General features: G+C 38.9%; 1 protein-coding gene across 8 annotated transcripts in view; it reads left to right on the forward strand.

Moving 5' to 3' along the window:
* The first annotated feature begins 207 nt into the window (after positions 1-207).
* Positions 208-17296, forward strand: part of HNRNPR (heterogeneous nuclear ribonucleoprotein R) — a 37897-nt gene continuing 20808 nt past the window's right edge. For 5 of the 8 annotated variants that reach the window (XR_009156570.1, XR_009156569.1, XM_058195398.1 and 2 more), the window contains exons 1-7: positions 238-317; positions 7872-8040; positions 9968-10086; positions 10446-10553; positions 12280-12393; positions 13436-13612; positions 14019-14154. Coding sequence is in view for 6 of the 8 variants with exons in the window: in XM_058195398.1 (XP_058051381.1) it covers positions 243-317; positions 7872-8040; positions 9968-10086; positions 10446-10553; positions 12280-12393; positions 13436-13612; positions 14019-14154 (898 nt within the window). In the remaining 2 variants the exon portion in view is untranslated. Of the gene's footprint in view, positions 318-512; positions 1276-6485; positions 7455-7871; positions 8041-9967; positions 10087-10445; positions 10554-12279; positions 12394-13435; positions 13613-14018; positions 14155-17296 lie in introns of those variants that run through there. The other 3 variants (XM_058195397.1, XM_058195399.1, XM_058195400.1) reach the window with 3 other exon arrangements.

Below are 17296 nucleotides of genomic sequence, written 5' to 3' on the forward strand. Positions count from 1 at the left end.
CCTTCTCACCGTTTCGACCTTACCGGCGCGCCATAGTTTTTATCGCTTGAGCGGATTGGCCAGACGGGCGCCCTCGACCCGATTGGCTACAAAAATCACCGTCGGGCCCAGCCTCCCGGCTTCGATAGGAACGCTGCTCCTGTCCTTCTGAAACCCTGCCTTCCGATTGGCCCGCCGAACTCCAGTCCCTGGAAACAGTTCCGGGAAACCCCTCGCGTTGCCGGGATCGCTCTTGGCTGTCCATGAGGGGAGGGAAGAGGAGGAGCGCGCGCCATTTGCAGCCGCTGCTCCAGCCGCGCCGCGCAGGTCCCGCTCCGGTGAGTCTTGCCAAGGACGCGCCCGGCCGAGCCAACCCGGCGGCGGCGACGGAGGCGGAGGAGGAGGCGGTGGCAGCAGCAGCGACGGCAGCCGCGCGTGTGTCTTGCGTCGGATGGGGAGGAGAAGGATGAGAGGGTGGGCGGGGAAGCGGCCGGCAGGGCGAGGCCCAGGCGGCGCTGCGACGGCGCTCGAGGAGCCTTTTGTGGCCGCATCGCGCCTGCCGGGTGCGCCCGGTGAGAGGAAAGGCCCCGCTTTCGCCGGGGGGTGGGGAGGGCCCGTTGAGGGTCGATCTCCTTCATCCGCGCGCGCTGGGCCTTGGCTGCGACCGGGAAGCGAAGAGAGAATGAGCGGCCGGCCTCCTTTCCCGCCTGGGCCTCAGCCGGCTCTTCACCTCGATCTGAGAAAGCGGGGCGACCCCGCACCACCTTTTGAGGCACCTGCTTCTGGCGGGGCCCGTCCCGTTAACCGCCGAGGGAAACAAATCTCGGCCTTTTTTTTTTTCCCCCTCGTTCTCCCTTTTCCCGCGGGTGAAAGGCCAGGTTTAAGCCTTGCCGCCCGGAGGCTGCAGTTACCGGATTGCTTTCCTTAAGGAGGAAGCCCGGGGTGGAAAATCAGCGGGCCGAATCGTAAATCATAAAAACACGCGAGGGATGGACGGGGTAATAAATATGACGGCAAGTCTGATAGGCGCCGGGGCTTGAGATCGGTGGGGCTCGCTGGCCGGTAAAACCTGCGGTGTGGATCCGAGCTCCTCTGCGCTCTTGTTAGGACGGCGGCGTTGTGAAGCACCGATTTCCGGAAAAAAAAACACCATACAAAAATAAACAGTTGCTGCAACGTGCTATTATTATTTTTTTCCTCTGTTGGGAATCTCTGAAGCGGCTTTCAAAAAATTTTTTTTTAAAAAAAGGCTGCGGGATATAGTTTTCCAGTTACTTTTCTACACGCCCATTTCTGGTAATGAATAATCTGAAGTTATTTCAGTGGGTGGTGGTTTTTGTTTTTTTCATGCTGTCAAATTGGGAATGGACAGAAGGGAAACCGATGATAATTCTGGTTCTTGAAGAAACGGTGAGGCTGTTTAGAATAGAATAGGAATTGGATTGAATTGAATTCTTTATTGTCAAAGTGTGATTGGACACACAAGGAATTAATTTGTCTTTGGTGCATACACTCTCAGTGAACATAAGGAGAATAAAATACATTCATCAAGAATAAAAAGATACAGCACTTAGTGATAGTCAAGGTTACTGATAAGCTTGAAAGTTGTTTCCAAAAAATGGAAAGCTAATAATGCTTCTCCTTGGGACAGCAGTGCGCTATTTGGCATAGCAATTCTGAGCCAGTTGAGTTTCTTCTGTGTGTAATATTGCAGTTCTGTGGTACATTAAGAGGTGTTGGATGTTCTAAGTTTATATTACTGTTTCACTCAGGTTAGTGGTACTGTAGAAGTTAAAGATGATACCGTAGAATGCTTTGAAGGCTGTATATTTGTAGGAAATAAGATTACACCTCTGTAAATGGTTTGATGAGAGTTTCCATTCCTGATTAATCCTGCCATTTTAAAGTGGAGTATAATGACATAGTTTTTGAAATTCTTGTCAACTTGAAATTTTAAGACCCTCTATAAATCTTGAATTATGCAGTATTCTTTTGGGTTCTAAACTTTCCATTTGGGAAATTTGAATAACTGAACAACTTTCTGCTGCCAAAATATTCCATATGTATTTTTTTTGGCAATATAGCTTATGCTTCTGCAGTTAATAGCATATACAGTACTTCTTATTTGGAAATTTTATGTGTGTTGGCAAAGCTGCAGCGGTTCCACTTTTAATTTAAATTTCCTTCATCATTTCTTCAAGCTTTGTTGTCTTATGAGGATAAGTTAAATCATGATTTTTAAAATTAGTATTGATTGATAACTATTTGGCATTCTGTGGACAAAATAAGGACTTGTGGTATGCTTGCAACTTTATTGACCTTAATGCTGTTGATTAAATTTTGAGGTAATTTAATGAAGCAGGGTTTTTGCTAGCTTTTAAAAAGATAAACTTTGTGTTACTTCCATTGTCTTAGGTCTTAGGTTACTTCCATGCATTCATTTTTTAAAATCAAAATCAAGCCATGCCAAGAAGCAGTTGAGCTGGATAAGATAGCAATTAGGGGTGTAGTTCAGATAATTGAGAATGTATTTTGAATAGATATGGTTATGGTTATGCAGTCTTGCACGGATGCAGACAGAATCCCTGTTCTTACATCAGGACAAGCAACCAAGCAATCAGACTGCACGTGTACAACTGAAATAGTATGGCTAGAGCATCAATGTTTTAGGGTGGGTTGACATTCTCCATGTAACAATAAAATACAGAAGACATTCTTTAATAATAGATCTTTCAGGTGGCCTTGCAAAACGGAATTCATCTTGCAAACATCTCTTCACTATGCCACCAATTTTGTAGGATATAGTAGCACATAGATTTTGCTGAAGGATTTTAATAAGTGCAAATGCGGAAACAGAAGTGGAAAGCAGAATGAGAACTAGAACTAGAATGGAAGATAGGATTAGTTTGCTGATTAGTTTGCACAGGTGAAAGAAATGTAAAGTTTGGTATTATAAATGAAGCATTCTCAGTTTTCTTCAGTGTCCTGCTTATGCATGTCATTTCTGACATTGCACTGTACTCTTTTAAGTACTCTGTCAAGTGTGACACAAAGTGCAATAATTAAGTTTAGAACTTGGGTGAGACATGAGAGGCAAAATAGTGCCTGTCAAACGCAGTGAAAGAAAAGTCAGAGGTCTTGTCTGCATCTTGCCTAATTTCCAGACTTGGGAGGGAAAAACCAGATCATCCTCTAGCTACTTGTCTTGGGTGTTGCCAAAAGCATAATGTCAAAAGTTTATGGAGAAGAGACAAGTAGGATAACAGAAAGTTATATGAGGTCTGATAGCAACTGCTGTAGTTGGTGCAAGCCCTGTTCTTCAGTAGCAAAAGGCTGAAAAACTATTGTTGTATGTGTATATCTGCAGCTTCTCTAGATCTTTTATTAATCACATTTATATACCGCCCTATCTCCCGAAGGACTCAGGGCGGTTCACAGGCAAATAAAAAACATATAAATACAATTAAAATAACAATTAAAAAACTTATTCTAAAAGGCCGAATTATTAAAAACAGTATAAATAATAAAACCCATTTAAAACCAATAAATTTAAAATCTAATCCAGTCCTGCGCAGATAAATAAGTGTGTTTTAAGCTCGCGACGGAAGGTTCGGAGGTCCGGAAGTTCCTGGGGGTAGATCGTTCCAGAGGGTGGGAGCCCCCACAGAGAAGGCCCTTCCCCTGGGCGTCGCCAGACGACACTGCCTCGCTGACGGCACCCTGAGGAGTCCCTCTCTGTGAGAGCGCACGGGTCGGTGAGAGGTATTCGGTAGCAGTAGGCGGTCCCGAATTCAATCTTAATTGAATGAGATTATTTAATTCTGATGGGTTAACATGATGCACTAATCAATATTTCTTTAGTTTTGGCATAGCATGCTATATAAATTCAGGTGTAGTAGTTTGTAAACCATGATTATTATTTAGCATAATGTGTGTACTTAGTTTATTTAATATCGATTAGTGGAGGGACATGTTAATTGGCAATACTTAGTTTATTTAATATCGATTAGTGGAGGGACATGTTAATTGGCAGTACTTAGTTTATTTAATATCGATTAGTGGAGGGACTTGTTAATTGGCAGAATGGTTCAAGACGTTTACGTGGCTTTTAATGGTATATTACAGATCAATTCCAATGGCGCAGGCAAAAATTAAACTTGATTTCTCTACATTTGCATTTCTTTAAAATTAAGTAGAATTAATATTATTCCTCTGCAATCACTGGGGCTGCATGAGGTACTGTATCAAAAAGGTTCTGTTACAAAACACAAATAATCTGGGCTGTATTTATATTTATTGGAAACAGCACTGCAATTTAAACGTTTGAAGAATACTCTTAGTTTTCTGTTTTTTTTTTCTTCCGTTCAATTGTGTCCTATTCTCAGAGACTGCTGGACAAATCCCTGCAGCAGTTTTCTTGGCAAAGTTTTCAGAAGTAGTCTCCTTGCTAGAACTGAGAGAGAGGGACTGGCCCAAGGTCACCCAACTGGCTTTGTGCCTAAGGCCGGGTTAGAAAAGACAGTATCCCAGTTTCTATCCTAATGCCTTAACCACCACATCAAATTGGCACTCTTGTTGTACTTGAAGACAAATTGTATTTTCTAATATAATGTGGCATCTGTAAGCCAAAGTGATAGTGAATTCCTACATATTCCTACACAGTGATAGTGAATTCCTACACACATTCTGTGTGAAGCTGATAATTCAGTGAACCTTAGATTTTTGGCACCTTCTGTTACCATGAGAACTAGTGTATTATGCGATTAAGATAGTGTTTCTTAACTTGGACAACTTTAAGATGTGTGGACAGTTCTGGGAGTTGAAGTCCATCCATGTTAAAGTTGCCAGTGTTGAGGAACACTGGATTAAAATGTTGGATGAAGGGTGGGAGGCTTCTGATCAAGGGGTCTCCAACCTTGGCAACTTCAAGCCTGGTGGACTTTGACTCCCAGAATTCCCCAGCCAGCAAATCTGGCTGGGGAATTCTGGGAGTTGAAGTCCGCCAGGCTTAAAGTTGCCAAGGTTGGAGACACCTGGAATAGTCTACCCTCAGTCAAAGAAACTGAGTGATTTGGGCCAGTCATTCTCATTCAGCTCCACCTACTTCACAGACTTGGGAAAAATAGCAGAAGAAACTATGTTCATTGCTGGAGCTTCTGTGACAAAAAGTGAGATATCAATTAAATATATAAGGTTTTGCTAATACAGTATAATGATGAAGATAGTGCATATTTGTTAAGAGACCATTCTTGAGTTGCTTATTGCTGATATTCTTTGCAAATTTGCTTTGATTATTTATTTAGATATTTGTTTTTCCCATTTAAAAGAATGTTTTTATAGCGAGAATAGTGGGATCATGAGTTATTTCCTGGTAAACCTGTATTCATATTGTAACTCTTCATACCAGTAAAACTTTGTAGACTTATTTGAATCTTCTAAATCTTTTTACATTGAGGAAGTGTAATGTGAATTGAGTGCACCGATAATCTTTTGGTACTTATTAGTTGGGTAAAACTGTCACTTCTGTCATAATGAGAGTTGTACTTCACATCTAGACAGCACCAGTTTGATGAAGATATATTTAGAAAAAATACTTGCTCTTGTTCTTTTTTGTTCTCCAAATATTTTCTTCTTTACTTTGGTAGCATTGCTGTTTTGTTGTGGAAGAGACTTTAAAGGGCATTTCTGTCATTAGAACAACAAAAATATCTAGAAGAAATGTATATTGTTTAAGTTGATCAAATTCACACCACTATTTGTTGGATAATAGTCTTGCTGTTATCTCTATAAAACTATTTAATTTTTGTTCATCTTGAATTATGTTCCTCATTTAAGGTATGTGAAGCCGTACACAAGTTATAAATCAAAATAATTCTGTCAGAAGGTTGGAAAAGCTTCTTTTGAGGCACCATAAGAGGGTACAGTGCTACTGAGTAGAAGTGGGCGCAAAACAGAAAATGTGTTACATTTATAAGACAAACACTTTGTAATGTGGGAGTTAAGGGACATTCCCGGATAGGATGTGGTCCAGCCTCATCCAAGCTCAAAATTAGATCTTTTTGACTGTTCTGTGTTTTAACTTAGGAAAAAAAATGCAGAGATGTCTTATAAGGTGAATAAGGCAAAACTTCTCTTCCCTTCTTCTCCTTCTTTTTGAGTAGTTGCCACAGGGCTTGAATTTAAGCACAGTCAGTTTATCTTGCTTTCTCCCCATTTTTCTTTTCCAATAGCTGCTGTTGATGGCCTTGCTTTTCCCCCACTATGGAAGACCTCATGCCTCTCTTGCCTCTGGGTACCCAAGAGGGTATCCATCCTTTGCATATCCCTATTACTGTGCTGTTACAAGAAATAACCTTAATTATTTGTGAGAAATTGTTTTTCAGTTAGATACCCTCAAACTAATGGGATTCAGATGTTATCTTAGGAGGTGATGGGAATTGTACTCCAACACATCTGCAGAGCATCAAGTTGGGGGTGCTTTGTATAAGACCGGCTTATACCATTGGTATTTCGTTGGGGATGTTATTTGGAACCTTGACACTCAGTAAGCTTTTGTTGTATAAATACACTGATTTTGGGTGACATGAAGTTTTATAAAAATAGGGCTGTGATTTAAAACTTAATGCTGCAGCTTGAAAGAAATGTAAGATTTATTGGACATTTTGCAAAAATAGTAGAAATTAATGATATTTAATATGCTCACAGTAGTATAGTATACATATCTGCAACCAAAATTCATCTTGTAATGCAAGTTCTGCAGTTTTATGATTATGGCTTGCTAAATGGTTTCTTGACATTGATGTAGTGGTTGTTTTAAAGCAAGCTGGAGTATGGGTTAATTTTTTATTTTGACTTGCTTCTAATTATAATGAATGCTTCTGTTTGGAGGGATGCCTTTAAGTTTCATGAGGTATATGAAGAGCTAGTTATAGTATTCATAATTTAAAAGTCATAACCTTCATTTTGTATCTTTTAAATTGAATTGAATGTTTTAGTAAATTCAAGGTTGTTTATCTTTCTGCTAATATGACCCAGTCAATCTTTATCTTTAGCAGGGTTTATATTGCCTGTCTGTTGTGGCCGAATAACAAACTCCAGATCAATACCATCAAATAGGAATTAGAAAACTTCACAAAAATCATTTGAAAAGATAGCGGGGTTTTTTAATTGGTATTTGCCATCTTACTGACTTTTGCATCAAATCTTACCTATTGATACTAAAAATTGAAAGTGCAGTCTTTCCTTTAATCTCTAATATGTGACATGCAGAGTTTAATACAAGTTCATCTTGTTGGTATGTGATGTGCAATTTGTTTATTGACTGTTCTACTTGTGCAAACTTAATGTGGCATATTCTTTTTTTCAAAAAAAGTTCCGGAAATCAGTGTGTGTTGAAGCTGTATGGTGTCTCTTATGTAACAAAATATTGATTTTGAGCATGGAAGGAAGCCAGAAAAATATGGGAAAGATGGAAAGCAAGTATTGATTGACATTTGTATATTTAGCTGGCCTTGTAGAACTTTATACTGAATACACTGATCAAAAATTTCTGTGAGGCCAAGGGAATAATGGCAGATATTTGTGCATTCCAGTATCCTTCCCCCCCTTACGATAACATAAATTAATCACACAAAAATAAAAAGTAGATTCTTTGTACATGAAGTGTACTTCATGAAGTACACTTAAAATTGCTCATTTTTCCATGTACATGCTCCACAGTATTTCAGGACTGTATTTTCTGTTGAAATTAGGCGAGCTGTATTATAAAGGCTTTAAATAAACAATTAATGCAAGTCACTGGCAGTATGTTTACAGTTAGTTTAGATAAATGCATTGTCCTTCAAATTAGTTATTTCTGGCTTTATGTAATATAGCTCCTGAATTTTTTCCAGCAGCATAATAAAATGGCTAATCAGGTGAATGGTAATGCGGTACAGTTAAAAGAAGAGGAAGAACCAATGGATACTTCCAGTGTTACTCACACAGAACACTACAAGACACTGATAGAGGCAGGCCTCCCACAGAAGGTGGCAGAAAGACTTGATGAAATATTTCAGACAGGTATAATATGCATTTCTTGTTTCTGATTGGTTATAAAAGTGAAGGCAAAAAAAAGCAAATTTTTTAGGCTTTAAAAGATGAAAACTGCTGTATTTTGCACTGTGTAGCTATGAATGTACTGCTGCTTTCACTTTGAGGTTGAATATATTGACGGTACCTTAGGTCTTTAGGACACTGTAACTGTTTCATAGACTCTCCCAAATAAAAGAGGACATTGCTGCCTACTGAACTGTATTTTTTTCCCCAACATTATAATAATTTGCTTCTACTTTGCTACCATCACCAATTTATGGTGCTTAGACTAAACATAGTATTTCAGTAGGTGGTTTAAGGAGGGGAAGTAGCTTGCTTGGCTTGTTTTGAGTCTATATGTTTGTCTATATCCTAGTGAATAGTATTAATTTATTTAAGTCATCATACTGAAGTATTTAGTTTTATGATAATTGCTTGAATCATATTTATCTTACTTGGAACAAGTGGCTTGTGTATTTTAAAAAGAGAACACAAAAGAATTTTAGGATGCACCTACCCTTTTGCTGTGAAAAGAGACAATTTCTCTTCTTTAGTTTGTGTGTGGCGAATATAGTTAGATAAGTAAATAGAATTCCTTCATGCCCTTGCCTCAGATATTTCAGAGAGAAGATTTAACCTGTCTTCTTTTTCTAAAGTCCTAGAATGTTTTTTTTTTTTTTTGCAAGTTTAAGATAATTCAAAAGAATACCATGTCTGTCTTTATTATGATGGTATTTTGACTCAGGTGATAATCTGTCTCCAAAGACAGTGCCAATGAATGTCTGATATGGTAGTGCTGTCTCCTTAGAGAGATACTTCTGTAGGGTTGAACTAAGCTGATATTCACATAGTGGCTTGAGTATAGTTGTTCGAAAAGGGAATGTAAAGATACAAGTTCATACTAAAACGTTACTGCCTGGCTTCAATATATTTGTAGAGATGTATCTCCATGTGTAAAATTTAACATTTTAACCCATTTGGGTCTGTTAATGCAGTTGGATACTTCTCATTTCATGCCTAGATAATTAAAAATATTTTCATGATTTTTAATCATCTTGAGTTTTGTCCATGTACAAGCGATGCAGGGCCTTTCCACCATTGCAGGATCAACTCTGAAATTGCAATCTCATGACTCTGCTTCTGTATTTTGTGCTTTAGAGTAGGGTGTGTCAGTATTAAAAACTTTAAATATTAAAAACACATACATTATATTTCTTGAAAGATTGTACCAATATCTGACATTACACCATTTAAATGCAACTTTAATGGAACTTGCAATGCTCTACATTTTTATAATGTGTACTTTTAAGTCTTTCATTATAGAGAAGAAACCGTATCCAAAGCTTTCAGCGTATGTGTATCAGGGCTAGTCCTACTGTATGTAGTAGGTCTGTACCTGTGCGCTCAAAATTAAGGTATTGAAAGTGCATAACAGGGCTCGAAATAATGGAAAGGAAAGGGATGGCAAAAAAGAAAAAAATGTAATTGTAATACCTACTTTTTGTAGACATGGGGGAAAAAATAATGTTTTCTGATGAAGAGTGGGAGGTGGGCTATATAAATTATTCCAAGTAACTGGCGCAGCACATTGTGGTGAAATGATGGAATTGTTTCCTTATCTATGACTTGTAATGGCTCCATTTGAAAGAAATTAAAAGCTGTGAAAACCGATTTTGTTTTTAGAAATCTGAGCCAGAGCCTGTTATTTCAAACCCTGATATGTAAGATTATTTTGCTTCCGAAAGTATTCCAAAATTTGTGGGAAAATTAACTTTTAACCTGTAGTATGACATTATTAATTAGTTAAATAATATTATTTTGATTTTAGCAAAGCGCAGTAGGTTTTTTGAAACTAACTTGTCTTTATATAGTTAAATAGGAATCTGTAATGTTTTTCTATTTTTAATTTTTTTAGGATTGGTATCTTATATTGATCTTGATGAGAGAGCAATAGATGCTCTCAGGGAATTTAACGAAGAAGGCGCCCTCTCTGTATTACAGCAATTTAAGGAAAGTGACCTGTCGCATGTACAGGTAAGGTAAGAGCTTCTGTGGTGTGAACAAATAAGCCCACAGTGTAGTGTGGTGCAGCAAATATGAACAAATGTGCCTGAATTCAGATTTAATTTTTTTTTCCACAGCAAGACTGTGTTTCCATTCAAATATTAAAAGTAAAATATAGCATTGCATGTGAGTATTAGTGCCTTGTATTAGCCTGGTAATTGAACTGCTGATTTGTTTTAATATTATCAAGTGATTTAATATATCAAGTGATGTTATATTCAAGATACTGGTTGGTTCTCAGGACATAACTAAGCATTATTCAACCTTCAGTGACTTCAGATTATTTTTAATGCCTTCTGCTTCACTTCTTTCATTAATTATATCCACAGAACAAAAGTGCATTTTTATGTGGAGTTATGAAGACTTATAGACAGAGAGAGAAACAAGGAAGCAAAGTACAAGAATCAACAAAAGGGCCAGACGAAGCAAAAATTAAGGTAATATATACACAGGTATTAATAGGAAACCAAATAAAAGTGGAACTTATTCTCAGGAGTAAAGAACTGTATCACAAAATGAATTCCTCCATTAGTTCCTTTTATAATAAACTCTTACTATTACAAATGTAGATTGGCAGAAATATCTAAAATATAAGACAATGTTGCCTTCTAACGTAAATTTTGCAAATTTTAAGATTTTATAGGGAAAAAAATGGGTACTGAGAAAAGTTACCGAAATCTTGGTGGTTGTTTTTTAATTTTCAGTTTCTAGCAGCTGTATATTTGGCATGACATATGTAGCTGTTTTATTACATGCACTATTTTAATGCCTGATAATAAAGATTGAAAATCCCCTCTCTTGCATTTTTTCCAATTTGGAGAGCATGACAAGGCTATTTACTATACTAAGACAGTTTATTGTCTATTGTTAGCCACCTTCCCCTTAGTGAAGATTTTGTGTCTTCAGCACAGTGCATATGATAGAGGTAAAGTTTCAACCTGCCACGGAAAAATAACTGGCAAGCTTAATAGAAAATACTAAATACTACATCTTGGGGGCACTGGGGTGGGGGAGTATCATCTGGCACCCCATAACTGATCTCACAAAGGCCACAAAATTGCCCAAAGAACATTAGAAAAGGATTTTGTTCACATTTTATTTACTTGGCTTTGCTATCATTACTATATTCTTCTTGTAGTGGGAAATGAAAGGCCTGCAAAGGGGTCAAAGCCTGATTACAGCCTTGCATGGGAGACACAGAGGCCCACATACCCCCCCATGTGTATTAATCACTGTTAATCTCTCTGTCTTGGGGAGTTTTCACCTTTTGAAATTTTATAATGTTATCTTTAAAACCTTAATCTTTTTAAAATCTGAAAATATGTTGATTTAAATGTTAATTTTATTAATTATATTGTATACTGCCCAGAGCCTTTTTCTGAGGGAGATGATCAGTTAAGAAATATGAATGAATTAATGAATTAATAATAATAATAATAATAATAATAATAATAATAATAATAATAATAATAATAATAATAATAATAATTATTTAATTTTTATACCACCCTTCTCCTGAAGGACTTAGGGCGGTTCACAGCCAAGTAAAAACAACAATGAGTAAATACAATACAGATAAAATCAATAATTAAAAAAACTTATTCAATATTCAATGAATGAATGAATGGAATAAGACATGAAATGCAATTCCACTAAGCATGATTGTGATGTTAGCATGTTAGAAACTCTTCAGTGGCATGTTAAGAAGAAATTTATCAGATAGATAAAATTCCGTTACTAGCAAAAATGACGGGTTTTACCATCCTTAGTTGATGTTCTGTATTTCTCTTGCAAATGAATTCTAGAACAGGAGTCTCCAACCTTGGCAACTTTAAGAGTTGTGGAATTCAACTCCCAGAATTCCTCTCTGTGAGTTGTAGTCCACAACTCTTAAAAGTTGCCATGATTGGAGACCCGTGTTCTAGAACAGAGGTCTCCAACCTTGGTCCCTTTAAGACAGTCAGCCAACAAAGCTGACTGAGGAACTCTGGGAGTTGAAGTCCACAAGTCTTAAAGGGACCAAGGTTGGAAACCTCTGTTCTAGAATATGAAGCAGTGGGGAAAATGTTCTATTGAAAGAGTTCCTTGAGTTGAAGTGTTGCTTTTCCCCTATTGACATTAAAAGCCCCTTGCTCTCTCTTTTTTTTTCTTTTAAAAATTCAGGCTTTGTTAGAACGAACTAGTTATACTTTGGATGTGACCACAGGACAACGGAAATATGGTGGCCCTCCCCCAGATACTGTCTACTCAGGATCTCAGCCTGGCATTGGAACAGAGGTTTGCATATGCAGTTTATATGTCTAAATTATTTTGACCTTAATTATACTAAATAAACAAATTGGAATGATTACAGATAGTCCTCAATTTACAACTACAATGGAACCCCAAATGTCCGTTGCTAAGCAAGACAGTTGTTAAGTGATTTGTGTCCCATTTTTACGGCCTCTGAATCATTGTGGTTGTTAAATGAATAATGTGGTCATTAAGTGAATCTGGTTTTCCCCATTGACTTTGCTCATCAGAAGCCAGCTGGGAAGGTCGCAAATGGCGATCACGTGATCCTGGGATACCGCAACTGAAATAAACACATGCCAGTTGCCAAGCGCTCAAATTTTGATCATGTGATCACTGAGGCGCTGCAACAGTCTTAAGCGCAAAAATTGGTCATAAGTCACTTTTTTCAGTGGTGGTATAACGTTGAACAGTTATTAAACAAATGGCTATAAATTGAGAACTACCTGTATTTTATCAATTAAGAGACAAGTAAATCATTAAGTTAAATTTAGCTTTATCAAAAGATACCATTGCGAACTTTAAAGTTCCACAGACTGATGGAAATTGCAAAATAATTTTCTCTAGGAGGTGGAGGTGGATTATTGTTGAATAGTAATAACCTGCTTTTAGCAGTAGTGATTATCAGAGTTAAAATATGTGTGTAGTGGTAGAAATGATTTTGAAAGCTCTTTTCTTTTGTAAGACAGATGACTATGGTTTATGATACTTGAAGCAGTTCATATTTATGACTGTTTTCAGTTACCTTTCTGTGCAAAGGTGCAAGTTTCATAATGAGGACTGTACTGTGATAATGGACATACTGGAAATGGCCTATGAAAGCACTGACTACAGCTCCCAGGGAACCCCCAAATTAGGTGTAATTTGATAGGAGGAATAAATTAGCAATTGGAGAGAGAGAAACTCATATGAACTACCTCTAATTAACTCATTATAATGTTTCCAAGAACACTGCATGTTCATGACCAGATTAAAAGCTCTAAAAGTACCTTTTAGTTCTTGTTAATAAATATGAATTCTCCTTCAGGTTTTTGTTGGAAAAATTCCTAGAGACTTATACGAAGATGAATTGGTGCCACTCTTTGAAAAGGCAGGCCCGATTTGGGACTTGCGACTCATGATGGATCCACTTTCTGGACAGAACCGAGGCTATGCTTTTATCACATTTTGTACCAAAGATGCAGCACAGGAAGCTGTTAAGTTGGTGAGTGTTCTGCCATACCAAGTATGGTGCCAATTAAAAAGTAAGTGCTCACCTTACAATTTAGAAACTTAGAGCAAGATACACTGTATAGTCTCACCTTTCTCTCTGTTTTTTCTCAGTTAAACTGATCCTTTTTGGGTGTTTTGTATTTATAGATAATATTGGCTGCAATATATAAGTTGCTTTTTGATGAGATGGGTGGCATAGATTTTAAATAAATAGCAAAATATATTTTATTGGAAACTCTAAATCTTAGAGTTTCTAAAACTAAAGTTTGGGTATGCAAAGATGGAAATCCTACTAAATAGTGTAAACATTTAATTAATATAGGCCAGTAGAGTTTACTGGTACCTGTATTTTAATAAGCTGAAAGTTCATGGGAAATGTTTAATTGTTTTTCTTTCAGTGTGATAATTATGAAATCCGGCCTGGAAAACACCTTGGTGTATGCATCTCAGTAGCAAATAATAGGCTATTTGTTGGATCAATTCCAAAAAACAAAACAAAGGAGAATATACTAGAAGAATTCAGCAAAGTCACAGGTAAGGAGATGCAGGCATGTGCTTCTGTAAAAAATGGCTTCACTTTAGGTAAAGGTAAAGAGCCAGCACTGTCCAAAGACGTCTCCATGGTCATGTGGCCGGCATGACTCAACGCTAAAGGCACATGGAACGCTGTTACCTTCCAGCCAAAGGTGGTCCCTATTTTTCTACTTGCATTTTTTACGTGCTTTTGAACTGCTAGGTTGGCAGAAGCTGGGACAAGTAACAGGAGCTCATCCCCTTACACGGCACTCGGGATTCGAACCACTGAACTGCTGACCTTTTGATCGACAAGCTCAGTGTCTTAGCCACTGAGCCACCACGTCACTTTAATGTAGCTTAATTTCTAAATTTAGAGGCCACCAGATTTCCGGGTGAGTGCAAGAGGCTTTCAGATTAAAAAAAAAATGCCAATAAAAATATGTATATAAAAAAGAAACCTGCCTGACAGGAAAATAATACACTAGACTATAACAACTTAAATCATGTCTAAAAATAATGAAATGCTAAATAAGCATGCAACCTTCATAAGGTTTCATAAAGCAAAAGATTTAGGGGAATAATTATGATTCTGAATTTAATTTCAGGTTATATGTAGGTTTTCATATGAAAGTCTCATTAATTTGGCAGAAGATGAGCTACTTTCATTTGTGAATTTTCAATCCACCCACCAATCACAATATATTATTCTGTCTTTCTGTTTTCACTTTTTACTATTATTATTGTTTTTTAATGCTTTTATTTGCTGGTCTGTGACTATAATAAAAATTGATTGATTTTCATTTTGGCATAATGGCAAAATGAATAAATTGCCCGTGCATTGTTCATACCAAGAACAATAATAGTTAAAATAGAGGTGTACACAAAACAGCAAACAAAGCAGCTGTGCTTGAATCATTCTGCTGAACAACCTTGGTTGTTCTCTGTCATGCTGACAGGATAATACAATTTGTGGGTGTTCCTCTGCTTCCTTGCTTTGAGGCCGAGTCAATCATTTCTTTAGTCCCGCCTTCGACTGCGCATGCCCAGTTTTGACTCAGCCTTCATGCAAAGAAGAGGTACGGAGTGGTGCTCCAGAGGAAAAGTTGTTTTAGACCACAGAATCCAACTAATAGAAGGAAAATTAATGGTAGCAGAACCGTGAGTAAAAACTGGGCTGTCTCTACGGGTCGACAGAGCAGCCACGGGGGTGAGGTGGGGGAGCTGTCCGGCAGTAAGCACTTAAAAGCACCAGCTCACCAGCCATAACCTAAAGGAACAGAGTTCGTGGTGCCCGATCTGAGGCGGGGAGCCGCAGAGGGACAATTTATGGTGAAGGGTGCATAGGAGAGGCTTTCAGCCTACTGCAGCTTTAAACTGAAAAGCCGAGGCCCCAGGACATCATCTGAATAATAAAGAGACTAGAGTCACTGCTCAGTTTCGGCTGAGCACGCTCCTTAACAGCCAGAGAAACAAGGGTGGGTGAGTCTGCCTATCTCCCAGAAACATGGGGGATTACTCCGAGACAGGGCAAGTGGGGAAGAGCAGGGATCCCCTGCCCTAAGCCCAGCCCGAGAAATGAGCTCACAGGGGCCCAGAGCAGCTGCAAGACTAGCAACACTTGAGATGAGAGGAAAGCCTCTATTTTCCAACAAGTCCTCCAAAGCTGAGGAGAAAGACGCTTTGAGGAGGCAGAAAGCCATTGATAAAAAGCTTTGCAAGAGCTGAAAAGGAGGCGGAGCGGAATGGAATTTCCCGCGCCTCATTATTTCAGCCAATAGAGATGAAGCAGCTAGGAATTAGTGCCAGAGCTGAAACACCAGAGGGAGCCGGTGAGCAATCAAACCAAACACTCCTTTGTTTGGGAGAGGATGAATCCTTGTCTGAATTACAAGGAAAGTTTCAGGACTTTGGAAATCAGTGGCAACCTCATCTGAAGAGGAGGAGACTGGCGCAGGTGGCTACGTACACTCCCACAACTGCAGGAGCTAGATCACCTGCACTTAACGAATAAGATGAAAGCTCTTATATCAGAGGCTTTAACACAGATCATGTCTGAGCAAGAGGATCAAACCAGCCCTGTAGATGTTGAGAGAATATCAGAACAGGATCATCCTTTTCCAGCAAGGAGGCAAAAAAAGGGCCTGGCGTTACACAGGTTTAACTCTGGCATCTCATTCGCTCCAAGTGAGGCTTCAGTTTCAGGAGAGAAGGGACAAAGGGAGACAGAATTCTCTGATGAAGAGGAAACTCCAGCATTTAATGGTCTGTTTCGAACAAGTCTGTTCAAGCTCTTGCTAACGCCAAGGCAGCAACTGACATGGGCATTGACCCTGTGACAACTAGGGCAAAACCATCCATGACAAATCCAAAGGATAGACTTTTTGCAAGACCAACGGTGGAATGCGAGATGGTTCCCTCTCCCAAACTGTTCAGAGAGGTGGTGCATGGACAAATGGTCCAACCAGTGATTTTCCCAACCCCAGGTTGGGAATGAAAAGAAGATCTATAATGTAGAGCCGGAATTTGCAGAGTCTGCCTCAACATCTTCAACCATCCTAGCCAATGAGGCAGAGGAGGGCTTGAAAGGAGAGGACAGGAAGGAGGAGCAGGCCCTTCACAAGGTCCACCAAGCAGCAGCATGGGCAGTCAGAGCTACCACAACCGCCTCATTTTTCAGCAGAGCTGCTCTGGTCTGGCTTTGTGAAATGCAGGACAAGGCACCACCTGGTGATCTCCGTTCACAACTGGATTTTAACAAAGTAATAGCTACGCTGGAACTTATAGCAGACACCACTCTCAATGGTGCTAAGTACGCTTCCAAAGCTATTGCAGCTGTAAGATGCTTGGTTTGCCTCTGCCATTGGCAGGTGGATTAAAACATAAATGGAAGCTAGCTTCTGCCCCAGTCAAAGGGAACAAGCTGTTTGGTGTGTCCATAGAATCTATATTGGTGGAAACCAGGGACAAGAGAAAAAATTTGCCTAAAATATATGGGCACGGCCAGCGGCACTCTTCTCCCTATACACGCAGGCAGCCCTTTCCAGTCACAGATGGCAGTTTTGGTCACCAGCAGAACCAGAGGCTCCATGCATACGGCCAGACCTGTCAGCTGGACAGAGCTGGATTTAAAGACAAGACAGGACAATGGTTTCCTGGGAGA

Source organism: Ahaetulla prasina, chromosome 10, assembly GCF_028640845.1.
Source record: "Ahaetulla prasina isolate Xishuangbanna chromosome 10, ASM2864084v1, whole genome shotgun sequence".
Taxonomy (NCBI): domain Eukaryota; kingdom Metazoa; phylum Chordata; class Lepidosauria; order Squamata; family Colubridae; genus Ahaetulla; species Ahaetulla prasina.